Source organism: Trichosurus vulpecula, chromosome 8, assembly GCF_011100635.1.
Source record: "Trichosurus vulpecula isolate mTriVul1 chromosome 8, mTriVul1.pri, whole genome shotgun sequence".
Taxonomy (NCBI): domain Eukaryota; kingdom Metazoa; phylum Chordata; class Mammalia; order Diprotodontia; family Phalangeridae; genus Trichosurus; species Trichosurus vulpecula.
The window spans coordinates 91,362,159-91,375,361 of record NC_050580.1 but is presented as its reverse complement, the minus strand read 5'-3'; the positions used below and the strand labels follow the sequence as shown (position 1 = coordinate 91,375,361).

Below are 13,203 nucleotides of genomic sequence, written 5' to 3'. Positions count from 1 at the left end.
TCTCATATTTAGAGAAACTTTTTTTTTTTTACTTATTAGACAGACAGAGCTGTGCAGTTGCTTTTGGAAACCAGTGCAGATAACCAGCACTATTACTGTGATTCACTGAAAGCTTGTTTGGTGACAACCGTCACCTCTTCCGGCCCTTCTCAAAGTACCATTAAGTTGGTTGCTACCAATATGATCGCCAATGGCAAGTTGGCAGGTAAGGTCTTGTTCGTGTGTGTTTGTGGTGTGTGTGTGTGTATCATAGTCCTTCATTTAGTGATCTATCACCTGAAGGTTTGGTAAACCAAGACATCTAACTATTGCAAAAATGTTTAATTATAATTATCTTTTGGTCTGTCTTTTGTGATTATATACTTGGAAAACGAAAAAAAAAAGCACACTAGAAAAACTCATCATTTTTGTGTTTGTAAATGATAAAACAGGTATTCTTATGTCTTCTGTGTTTACCGTTACAGATTCCATCCATATTTGTGCTTCTCATATTAGTTGCTTTGGTGGAGAAGCAGTGATACCATACAAGGAATTTTCTTTAAACATTTTCTTTCAGTTTTAAGATGGAAACTTCAGCAAGCTATGTGAGACCAAAGGATCTAGCTAAATGTTGATTTTTTACATACAATGAATTTTCTTTATTCCAGAATTGGGAACAGCTTTCTAATTTTTAGAAAGTTTTTATTTGATTTCTTTTTATTCTTTATTTTCCAGAGGGAGTTCAGTTACTCTGTCTCATAGACAAAGCTGCTGATGCCTGCCGCTATTTACAGACATATGGTGAATGGAATCGTGCAGCATGGCTTGCAAAAGTAAGTAATTAATAATTCAGACTACTATACATAAAATAGGATATGGAAACATTTAATTCTCAAAGCACGTAATATTATTAATAACTTTCCTCTAAGCCCTTATGTTCTTCTGATTACAAAAATGCCTTCCTTCTATGTGAACATGTATGTAAATATAAAATGAGAAGCTACATCATTAACAAATTAATGAAAGCAATAAATATATATGCTTATGAGATAAGCCCACCCTTATTTGCAAAAGTATAAAAATGAGCAGTTGAATATTAATAAAGAAATTTTCTTTGCCTTAGACAGAAGTCATTTCATTTCTCAAAAATGGTGTCATCACTATTTTCAGTAAAGAATAAATACTAAAATTGAGGGCAAATTGAACTTTATTGAAGACCAGTTGTTTCCTCTGTAGTTGTCTAGACAGAGATCTAGTTTCACGTAAATACCTTTTTATCTTTTTATTTAAGCATACCTTTTGTTTTGTTTTACTTTGGACACCTTACAAAGGTTCGTTTAAATTCAGAGGAATGTGCTGACGTTTTGAAACGATGGGTTGATCATCTTTGCTCTCCACAAGTCAATCAGAAATCAAAGGCCATCTTGGTCCTTCTGTCCTTAGGCTGCTTTACAAGAGTGGTGGAGATGCTACACAGGTAAATCCAGGAGTGTTTTAAGCAGTTCTTATGATGGCTATTTAGTAGGTGTGGGTTCTGAAGTGAATGTTTGCTTCCAAGTAAATCTCAATTCAGGAGTATTTTCTCCTTACAATTTTAGGTATAGAAGTCCGTAAGTATATCAGGAACCAAGCATCTTGAAAAATAGGAGTTAGATTCAGAATTATTTTGATAATGTATAAAGTTAGTCTGTTCTGTATTGGATAAAAATTAATAGCTTACATCTGTTTCCTTATCACCTTAAAGCTTACAAAGCACTTTTCTAATGAATCCTGTGAGATTTGTTCTACAGATTTTATTATAATCTCCATTTTATAGAAAAGGGAACTGAGCTTAGGCTTAAATAAATGTCTTACCCCCCCCCCCAGACCTATTGCTAGTAAGTATCAGAACTAGCTTTCCAGTTCAGACCTTTATTAATTCCAAGTCTATATTTCTGTTATTGTATACTGTAGTATTCAGACATATAGAATATTCTATGTACTAGAATGTGATTCCATTGGTATAGACAATATCCAGATGAACAAACACCCTGTGCAATTCAGGTTGACCCCTTCTCTGCATTTTAGTTGCCTAGAGAACTAAGAGATTCAGTGACTTGCCTATAGCCAGTTTGTGTCAGGTAGGACTTGAGCATAGGTCTTCCTCATTCTGGGGGCTGACTGTCCACTGCCTCAATTTTCAGAAAGAACAAGTCAAAAATACTACCTTTAGAGGAGTAAAGCAAACTGCACAAAGCCTAAGATGGAGGATAAATGACGAAACGTAGCACTGTTGTTGGATTCCTAAGTAGGAATGCCTCTCATTCCCATTTGTGAAAAATGTAAAAAACATTCCTTAAGCATTTACTGTGTGCCAAATGGGGATATAGATGGAAAAATGATACAGTCCCCAAAAGCTCACATTCTAATTGAGAAAAACACATAGAAAACATATAGATTCCACCGCATAGCAGATGGGAAGGCCCAGTGCTTTTTACATTGGAGTAGCAAAGGCAGGTGGCTGGCAGTGTGTCTTCTTTGTTGTTATTTCTGTTAATAAAACCATATCTATCCCTGACACCGAACCATTTGACTTTGGTGACAAAAACTATTTTCTGAGTCAACAGCAGAGGGAGCTCCATATTAAGTGCTTTTTGTGTGAAGCCCTGACTTATCATACCCAGCCTATCTAGTAAATGAAAATTGAGAAGGAATATTTATAGAACATGGTTTTCTTCAGTCTAGTCTTTGGGGGAGGGCTGAGAAGCTATTTGATTAACAGTTTTCTTCAGTAGAAAGATGCCTTGCTTAAAGAATAGTGAAGACCTCCCCTGAGAACAGAATAAAGGAAAAGTATTTTCACTTAAACAACCAAAGTTTTGTGTAGCATTACCTAATTCACAGGAATAATTTGTGGAAAGTCTGTGTATAAACATGTGGGATCATGCTCTTCTCCCCACCTCACCCATCCCTCTACACTCTTTGCTGAAAGCTTTCAAAAAGTCAGATGCTAACACTTTTTTTCTATTTGCCAGCATGAGGCATTTTGATAGAGCTGCCTTATTTGTTGAAGCTTGTCTAAAGTATGACACAATTGAAGTAAATGAAGACACAAATATCCTTTGCACTGGGGTGTTTATTCACGTTGTCGGTGGGGAAGGGGTATGTAAATGGGAATTGCTACTCATTTTGTGTTTGCATGACAGGTACCATAGATTATATTGGGGGGAAAAACGTACACTGCACTGAATCACAGATCTAGTTTAGAGGCATGATTTTGGATGTCTGTAGCTCAGGAAGTGGTAGATAATGAAAACCCTGGAACACATGTGTACTCAAAATGCAAGTTAGGGGAGTGATCATGTAGGCCATAAAAAAAGTTTGCAGGAAGCAACATAATACAGGGATTAAATCTTGTTTTGGTTTTCTTTTAAAATAAAAATGGAGAAAATAGACAAAGAAATACAGATGAAGGGCAGACAGTGGTTTTGTTGGTTATGTAAACAACTCACACATAAATAGCTCTGGTTAAGGAGATTTCATGTATTTCTCTGGGAAATGTTTCCCATTACTTTTCATTCTTAGCTATTGGGACAAGTAAAATATTTTACAGTCACTCCATCCACTATCCCAGGTAGTTAAAAATCTGAGAAGATACAATGTTTTGAAAACTTCTAGGCCACGCACACAAATTATTCATTCTCTCCCATTCTAGAATTATACTTACTTTCTTTATTCTGCTAACAGTCAGCTTAATGTTTTTCCTTTGAGATGAAGAATGTGTGGATATTTTAGAGTAATGGTACTTTACTCTATTGCCTTTCTCAATGCATTTTCTCACTTTTTAAAATTTTGTGCACACAGTTTCCGAAGTTGGTAGGTAGAGAGTACATGATTTGTCCCTATGAGAAACACTGACTTAGCCAGACTCTCACAGGTAGTTAATGATGGAGTCTGAAGAAAATATCCAGCTCTTGCCTTAATTTTAGTGCTTGATACTGTGATTGAAGGCTTTTCTTTTGGAGAAGCCATTTAAAATGTCATAAGTAATACAGATAACTACTCTGCAAAAATGCCAGGTTTTGAGCTTTAAAGTGTTTCCCCACTCTTTTTTACCTACTTTTAAAATGTAACTGAAATGTGCTCATAAATATCTTTTCTTCTGCATTCTCAATGTTCACCTGTTTTCTTTTCCCGAGTTTCACTTGGGTTTAGCCTATGAAAGCATCAGTTGGTATTTCTCCCTGGGAAAAACCAACTTTTGAGTTCAGGAATCTTATTGCAAGTAGTGGGTCTTACAGTAAAAATTTCTAACGAGAAGTATTACCCTTGCACAGAAAGGGTTCTTCTATATAAATGAAAAAGTGCCTAAAATGAGTGAATATACGACTGGGCAGATTATCTTGCTCTCATCTTATTGTTCCTAATCTTTCTAAGAAGTATGCTTTAAAATAAATTATCAACATAGTATCTGATATAGTCCTTTATAATTCCCTCTGTTTGTAAACTATGCCACTATACACATCATCTGAATTGCCAAGCTTCAGTTAATACAAGCTCTTCTTTTGTCACCTGTCATTTATCATCTCTTATTTTTTAGACTATACCTATATGATAAGAGGGTTCTTTAATGTAAAAAATGATGGCTACAAAACGCACAATCATTGAAGACTTCTTGACCTCATCCAAGGTTTGGAACTTAATGATGAGCTCGTTTTACCCTCACTTGTTCCTTAACCTCGGTCCATACAAAAACTAATCCTGGCAGTATATGCAGATTATGCCCGGAGTTTGAAGAACCTCGGTTTTAAACAGGGAGCTGTCCTTTTTGCCTCGAAAGCAGGAGCAGCTGGTAAAGATTTATTGAATGAACTGGAACAGCCCAAGACCGAAATGACTGAAGAATGACAGGTTTATGCACACCGTAAAAATTTGGCATTAGCAAGAAGGTGATGGTTAAATTGATCTTGCCGTTAGTCACAGTCCTAATTCAGAGAATGGTGAGGATGCCATCAAAAAATGTGTCTTTTCTCGTAAACAGCGTACTTGTAAGGTGTCTTAACTTGTGATAAAGCTATATGTGCAGAATATTACATAAGGATTTAACTTTTAGGGGCAATTTCTGTATCTTGTGTTTATCATGTGGAAAATATAAAACACTTAAGATTTTGTGACTATGTTAAAGTTTTATAAAATTTTGGAGAGACTTAAAAATTCCTGAAATGTACTTTTTATTTTATGAACTTAGAGTCAAGAGACAGGGTAAATGCTTGTCATTTGCCAAAATCTGAGATATTTAAAAAACTATAATGAAAGTTCTATGGGAAAATTAGAATTCCTTTGCACTGTATATTTAGATAGTGTGTATACATATGTGTATATCTGTATATCTATATATGTATATATGTATACACACATGCGCGCGCGTGCACACACACACACACACACACACACACACACACACACACAGAGGATTGAGATTCCTAGAAGGCAAAAATGTTTCAATAAATCTGATTCACCAAAGCATTCTTTGCTTTTTCTTGCCTTGAGAACACCCTCACCCTTACGGTTATTTTGGCTGATGCATTTGTTTTTTGCATCATTTTAGATTCATAGCTCAAAAGGTGAATTCCACCTTGTCGTTAATGAGTATCTCTGAATTTTTCCATTTAGCAGCATAGATATTTTTGGAGGGGGTACAGCAAGGGAGGGGAGATACTGGCATTTTTCCGTTGTAAACATTCTTTTTAAAAATGTTTTTCTGCATCTTAAGATATCTTGTTTTCCTTATCATTCTTGGTGCTTTATTTCTCAGCAGATCTGAGGCAGACATGTTCTGTTTACTTATACTTGTGATTGACAGGAATATTTTAGAAATCAAACATGTATTTGAGGCCATTGAAATGTTACACTCAAACTAAATAGACATTTTTAGGGAATTTAATTCTGAAATCATTTAAAACTATTATGACTTTGAAATCTTTATTTTAAGCAGTTGTACAAATTTCTATATTATAGCCTCTTAAAATTAAAATAATTATTTCCTATGTTAAAGAAGATAAATTTGCAGTTATCCAATGTTTGAGAGCTACATATGTTTTTAACACTGTAAAAGTTTTTCTCCTATGTGAAAATGGTATTTATCATAAATAAAATTAAAATGTTAACTATAATGATCAATTCATAGTTTTTTATATACATTAAAATGTGACTTCATTTCTATGAACAGAAAACTTAAATGTTTTGCTACAGTGTGTCTTGTCTTCCTGCTAAATGCTCTGTATACCATAATGTACATTCCATTCATGGATTGCAAACAAAATCTATATAATTATGTTGATGTGGGAAAAATAAATACACAGAAAGACTTGCCTTAAGGATTAACTTTTAAGCAACCAGGGGCAGTGTTAGTATAAAACTCTATACTTTATGCATCATCCACATATGACATAGAAAAATAGTTCCTTTAAAATATAGCCTGTACTGTGCATGATTGGGGATATTTAGCTTTGAATTCTGCTCTATACCATGGGAATATTAGATGTGCATTCTGGATTTCTGGTCTTGTGATGTCACGTTCAAGTGGCCTCATTCTTGAGGTCTCTGTGTTTTAACTTTGTAGTCTGAGTGTTGTACTTATATTTAATGTTCAGCTTTAATCACTACCTTCTTTATGGGATGTTAACAGTATTAAATCATTGCAAAAATTCATTTAAAGTCACATAAAAAAATAAAAAGTTAAATAACGTCAAACCCATTGTGTTGTGATTTAGGTTAATGCGTTGAAATGGAAAGATCACATGTCCTTTATCTTTGTGTCAGCTAAGCAGGTGATTTTTCTGCTCACTTTTTGAATCAATAAATGGTCAGAATACAAAGTCCATTTAACTAACATTTTGATTTCATACAATTAGTGACATTGCTGATGGACCCTGGCTCAAACACGAGACCATAATAGGAAATTCCTATTCTTTTACTAGTACATCTTTGTCTGTGGCTCTTTTTGCCTAGTCTTTAGTCTTCAATTTCAAGTTTATCCTTGGTATTAATGAAGATTTCCTCTCTGCTGTGATGCACCAGTGATTGGAATTCTCAAATAGGAGGATTTGACCTAGAGTTTGCAATTAGTAGGGTAGGAAGAAGGTTCCCACTCCCTGTCCCACCCCTAACACCTCTGCACTTACTGCCCTGGAAGATCTTACAGAAAGAAAACAAATGTATGATTCACTAAGTATTTGGAAGCCAGTGACCAGATTCTGAAATTACCTGACATAAGTAAAACCTATTACAAGAATCCCTCTATGCAAGAGACAGTCAGAACTAGTAGCTTTTCGGCATGTTAATATGATTCAGTGTCTGTAATTTAATTTTTTTCACCAATCAACCAGCTCTTTAAGCCTTAAATTAAGATATGTGAAATACTGAAGTAATATGTGGAGGTGACAATTGACACTGGACCCTTGACTTGGTGAGTATAACAAGAATGAAAATTGTATTCTAGAGCAGTAGAGTTCATAAAGATGCTCTTGTTTTATTCTTTTGGTACCTTATTCCCAAAGAAGGGGTTATGTGGTAGTGCTGGCTGTGATAATTTCAGTCCTTGAATCCTACAGCCAAGCCTAAGGCAAGTGGTAACAACATAGAAAATAAAGATGAAGGACCTAGGACCAAGGAGCAGTATTTTGTGCCAACACTTTTCAGTGTGCCCTGGCTTGTAATTATTACCAGTTACACAAATGAAAAACCAGGTTGCCTGCAAGGATGGTAGTGTCATGCACAGAAACAGGGAAATTTGAAAGAGGCAAAAATAAATTTTATAATATAAATAAATTCTATAAATAAATCCTATTTTGAATATGTCTCATTTCAGAGGCAAATGGAATATCCAGATGGAAAGGTCAAGTACACCCAATAAACAGAGTTAGGTTGGAATGTTCAAGAGCAGCGAGACCTGGATTTGGGACTCATCTATTAGAGGTGATAAACCCATAGAAGGCGATGATCACTGAGAAAAGGTACACAGAGAAAAAGGCCAAATACAGAGCTTTACCAGATACCCTCAGTTAAAGTGGGAGGTGGACGATGGCCAATAGCTGCTGGGGACTCAAATAGGATGAGAGGCTTGGATTTAGCAGTTGAGCATGTTGTCAACCCTAGAGATCAAGTTTCAGTTGTTTAGTGAAGTTAGATGCTAGATTGCAAGTGAATGCAGAACGAGTGACACATGAAGTAGAAGGAATAATATAGATGACCTCTTTTTACTAAACGTGTTTTTCACCTTCATTTCCAAACACACCCGTCCCCTATGCAAAAAAAAACTATTCTTTGTAACACTTAATAAAAAGGAAAAAAAATCAGTTCAAAATTAACCTATACATTAAATGAGTCTGATAGTTTATAGTTTGACCCCCATCCTCTCCCACCCACCCCCGCCTTTACGAAGAAGAGAAATAAGAAACTGCAGCATTCAGTTTTGATTTTTGTTCTTTTCATTTACTTTGTTGTAATCATTGTGATAGACCAGTGCTTCTTAAACTGTGGGTCACATGACAGTAAAAGGTTTCTGAACGCTCAGTGACCAAAAGTTAATTAAAAATCAAACACATCATGGATCCTGGCAGGGCTTGCCCATGTTGTATCACACAACTAGCCCTGGTTCTGAACACAAAGCATGCCAACTTTGCACTGTGTGCCCCCTCAGGCTACAAAGTGCCAGCAAGTGCTACTGAAACACCAAAAGGGCTTGTGAGTAGAAAAAAATTTGAGAAGCCCTGTGAGAGACAACTTCTGTTGGTTTGCCTGGAGAAATGTAAGAAGGAATAGAAATACAAGACGTCATCTGATCATTTAAAGGCAGGACAGGTGAGTGGGTTTTGTTTTCTTTTTTAAAGGATGGAAAAGACCTTGGCATATGAAGGAATCTGTCACTAAGGAGATACCGTAGATGAGAAGGGTCAAGCTTTTGGAAGAAACCAGGGGATAGATAGGATCCAGGGACTTGGCAAAGAGACGAGCCATCTAGAGCGGAGGAGAGAATGGAGATTTGATTTGTGAAATAGGGGAGATAAGGGAAAGTGTGACTCAGTAGAGAAGGAATCAAAGCCCTCCTGAGAGAGAAGGGTCATTGCTTTTGTTCTTCTAAGAGCTTTGGTTGAATTAAAGTATGGATTCTAAAAATTTATCTGTCCAACCAGGTTGATTTTTGTTGTCCTGAAGCAATAACACAGGCCTATTATAAAAAGATTACTAATAACATGTATATAGTGCTTTGAAGTTTGCAAAGCAGTTTACAAATAAATATTTAGTCATTTGCCCCTCACAGCAATCCTGGGAGTTAGGTGCTAGAGGCAGGATTTTAGCTTGAGTCTTCTTGACTTGAGACCCATGTTTTATCAGAACTGTCCACCTGGGTATCCCTGTGCAAGTAGGCTGCAGTGAAGATCCAGTTGAGATTATGAACTACAGATTTCTAGTAAACACAATTGGCAAGGTTGTGTGACTCACCCCTGTGGCATACCATAGTTCAAAAGTAGGAGCTGTTATTGATTCCTCTTTAGGGTGTCTGTCATTCACTCAGTTCTGAAATCCCCTCACCACTTCTTCACACAGCTATCACAAGGAAAGCAGTTTGTGAACTGCTGTAATCCATTTAATGCAGCAAGTACTTGTTAAACTCCTATATAAGAGGTACTGTGGATACAAAGCAAAAAGAAAACAATCTTTCTCCCCCATGGAGCTTGCATTCTCTTAAGGTGTACCCATACTCTTTCCCAGTGCTTCCTGATCCTCTACTGGGCACCATAAGGTTGCCACTGTATAACTCTGTGCTTTGCCTAAGGCCAACCTGCCCCAGGGGTCTCTGCTGTATTATCCTCCCACCTTCCCCTATCTTTACTGACTCCTCCAAAGCTTTCCTTAGGGAGACCCCGCAGGAGAAAGTAAATAAATAGCCTTTGGCACTCTGTCTACAACCCCTTGAAGGAAAGGGGTGTCTGGTGCCTCCATAGTGCTCCTCCTAGGGAAGAGAATCACACATACACGTACACACTCATGCACATGCCAGCTCAGGATACTTCGAATGGGACAGTATAGATACTATTACACATTTCTGAGCGGCAGCCTCACAGACTTAGTTTTCACTGGCACCTCTTCTCTTGCAGGATAGACTTTTTAAAACAATGGTGCAAAACCTTTCAAAAGTCAGCAAAATTATTTTCTTTAGTGTATATATGTTTTATTGTTATTTTTTTTATAAAATTTCCTTTAGCAGCAGCAGTGCCATTTATACTACATAGCTATAATTGCCCTGAAATATAATAATATGAACCTAAACTTGGGAAGTTTGGGTGGGTAAAAGTATTCCAAAAGTTAATGACTCTTCAGGGGCAAGGATCTCAAGACAGCAGCTTTGTAACTCCAAAATTCCATCAAGACTTAAAGAGGCGCTGAAAAACCCTATGTCCTATTCCAGTAAAACAAACGGAACCTTTACTTTATAAATAGTCCACCTCCGGACTGTTAATGCTGCCTACTTAAAGTGGGCCCCTGGCTAAGACTTTGAAACTGTTCTCTGACTATGGTTCCTATTAAATATCATAAATGTCTTTCATCTTGTTTGCTTGTTCAACTCCAAAGAACATTTGGAGAGCCATGAAAACAAGGTGTTATAGGACTTGGCAAGCAGTGCCAAACAAGCTTCAGAGAAGGGTTTTTGTAGACCTTGAGAACCAGACTCTTGATCTCCCAATTAGTAACTCTCAGGAGAATGGACAACTACAAGGGCCAGAGTCCCTAGGATACAGTTTCATAAACTTGAGCCCATGATTGAGCTGTGAGATGCTGGGAAAAGTGGCTTTGTCACCATCAAGCCACCTCACAGGGTAGGAGAGGCAAAAGGTCTTTGGGGATGAACAGCCCAGCATTCTTTGGAGGATAATTTTAAAATCTCCAATAACCCAGAGTTAACAGAACCAAAATACAGTCAAGAATGAACCCTTGTTCACACTTCTGCAAAATTCTCATCAGAAAGGAGAAATCGGATAGAGAGAGCTGAGAAGAATTAAAGACAAAATCAACGAACAGATGAAAGAAATTCTCCAGTTACTGCCTAGAATGTAAGACTCTTTGGAAGGAATGATCTTAGGAAGTTAAGGGGGTAAGAGAATCAGGTATGGAGGGGTAGAGCTAAAGGGATAGGTTCTAGGCAGTGGTTTTTTGAAAATATTAGCTCTCTGTTCACAGGAACCTCCTCAGTGTGAAAACAACCAAAACCTGGGATTTACCACCAAAACCAACTCATTGTTGCCTTTGTGTATAAACTGCCCACCCCCCCCCTACCCCTCAAAACTTGTGATTTCATCCAGAAGGGAATTCTTCTTGTGGACACTATCCTCACTGTTGCAGATCAGCAACTCTCAGTAACATTATTAATAGTTCTTGAGAGTTGCCAGGGGTACTGATTGAGAGTGACTTGCTCATGGTTATATCACCAGTAAGAATTGGCAGAACTTGAACTCAGATCTTCCTGACTCCAAGGCCATTACTCTGTCCACTGTGTAAAAGGCAACTTCATGTTGGGGATAGAGTGCCAGCCTTGAAGTCGGGAAGACCTGAGTATCAGTGCTGCCACTGATCCCTGCTGGCCTCATCGTGATACACAGGAATGATTAGCCATTGGTACCCCAGTGGCTACAAGATACCTATCTTAGTCATTTATCCTAATGACTTTCTTAAAAAAATGTTTTTTAAAAACCTTTGAAACAAAAAAATTACCTGAAAATATTTCAAGTAAATCTAATTTTCTTCTTGATATAGTTTGCTTTTTTATACCCATCATTTCCCAATAAACCACAGGCCTCCTTGAAACCAAAGGAAAAGTTAAGCAAAACCAACAAGGATAGCAACTGTGTTGTTGCAACATACACCACATTCTGCACCTATAGTTCATTACTTACCCTGGGAAGAAGAAAGTGAAGGAAGAGAGCGCTCAACGACTGGGTGGATCAGGAATTGCTTCATGTGGCCTGCACATAGGAGGTGTTTAATGTTTGTTGAATTGAACGGGTGAAAATTTGCTGCATTTTTCCTCAGATATTTGCATTAATCCTGAAGAAGTGATTTCATGAGGGGAGCATGTATTTCACATTGTGATCAAACTTAACTTGTAGAATGCTACAACACACCGAACAGAAAAATTACCAAGCTGTGTCTGTTAGCTAAGATTGAGTAGAAACATCCCTTGTGGATGAATCAGTGAGTGGAAACAGTCAGCAGTAACTGAGCATATGAATGTATGTATGTATGTATGTATGTATGTATGTATGTATGTAGAAGGAAATGGCCAACCACTCTAGTGTCTTTGCCAAGAAAATTCCAAATGGGGTTACGAAGAGTCACTAAAACAACTAAACAGCAGTAATAATGTGTATATGTTATAATCATATAAATTGCTCCCCCCAAAAAAGGTTGAACACCTAATTAGTGTATATTCTGCAAGAGCAAATAAATATTAAAGAAATAAGATTTCTTGAGGATAACTCAGAGATGACAATGATAATTTTTTAAGTGTTATTAACTCAGTTTGAATTTAAGCCAACAAAAAACTCAGATTTTTATCAGTGTGAATACACTGTTCCCATTAGGTTCTACTGAAGTTTCTCATGTTAATCTAATAATAATATGCAGTTATATAGCTATTAGGTGACTGTTTTGGGGTTTAAGATGTGTTTGACATTTCATTTGTCTTCCCCAATAATCTGCAGTATTCTTCCCATTTTCCAGAGGTGATGCGGTAACCTTCCCCCCAGTCACACAGCTCTGGAGTGGAAAAAGCTAGGCATGAACCCACTCATCCTGGCCCCAGAGTTGGTACTTTTAAAAAAAATGAGCATTTTTTTTAAAGTTCTGAGCATTTTCTTTTCTTATCTTTCTTTCTTTCTTTCTTTCTTTCTTTCTTTCTTTCTTTCTTTCTTTCTTTCTTTCTTTCTTTCTTTCTTTCTTTCTTTCTTTTTTGGAGTGGGGAAGACAGGGCAATTGGGGTTAAATGAATTGCCCAAGGTCACAGAGCTAGTGTGTCAAGTGTCTGAGGCTGGATTTGAACTCAGGTCTTCCCAACTCCAGGGCTGGTGCTCTACTCACTGTGCCACCTAGCTGCCCCGAAAGTCGGTACTCTTGGCATTGCATCACAGCCACGGTCTGAGAAACCCGAGTTCAGTCTTCCTCCTGACATGGACATGCTGTGTGACC

General features: G+C 37.1%; 1 protein-coding gene across 1 annotated transcript in view; it reads left to right on the top strand.

The window, feature by feature from the left end:
- The window catches only part of WDR11 (WD repeat domain 11), an 83,385-nt gene extending 77,199 nt beyond the window's left edge, over nucleotides 1–6,186 (top strand). The window contains exons 25-29 of the mRNA XM_036735332.1: nucleotides 40–205; nucleotides 715–812; nucleotides 1,311–1,456; nucleotides 2,994–3,073; nucleotides 4,709–6,186. Of these exons, the coding sequence (XP_036591227.1) occupies nucleotides 40–205; nucleotides 715–812; nucleotides 1,311–1,456; nucleotides 2,994–3,073; nucleotides 4,709–4,866 (648 nt within the window). The 3' untranslated portion in view covers nucleotides 4,867–6,186. The remainder of the gene's footprint in view (nucleotides 1–39; nucleotides 206–714; nucleotides 813–1,310; nucleotides 1,457–2,993; nucleotides 3,074–4,708) is intronic.
- Nucleotides 6,187–13,203: the final 7,017 nt, after the last annotated feature.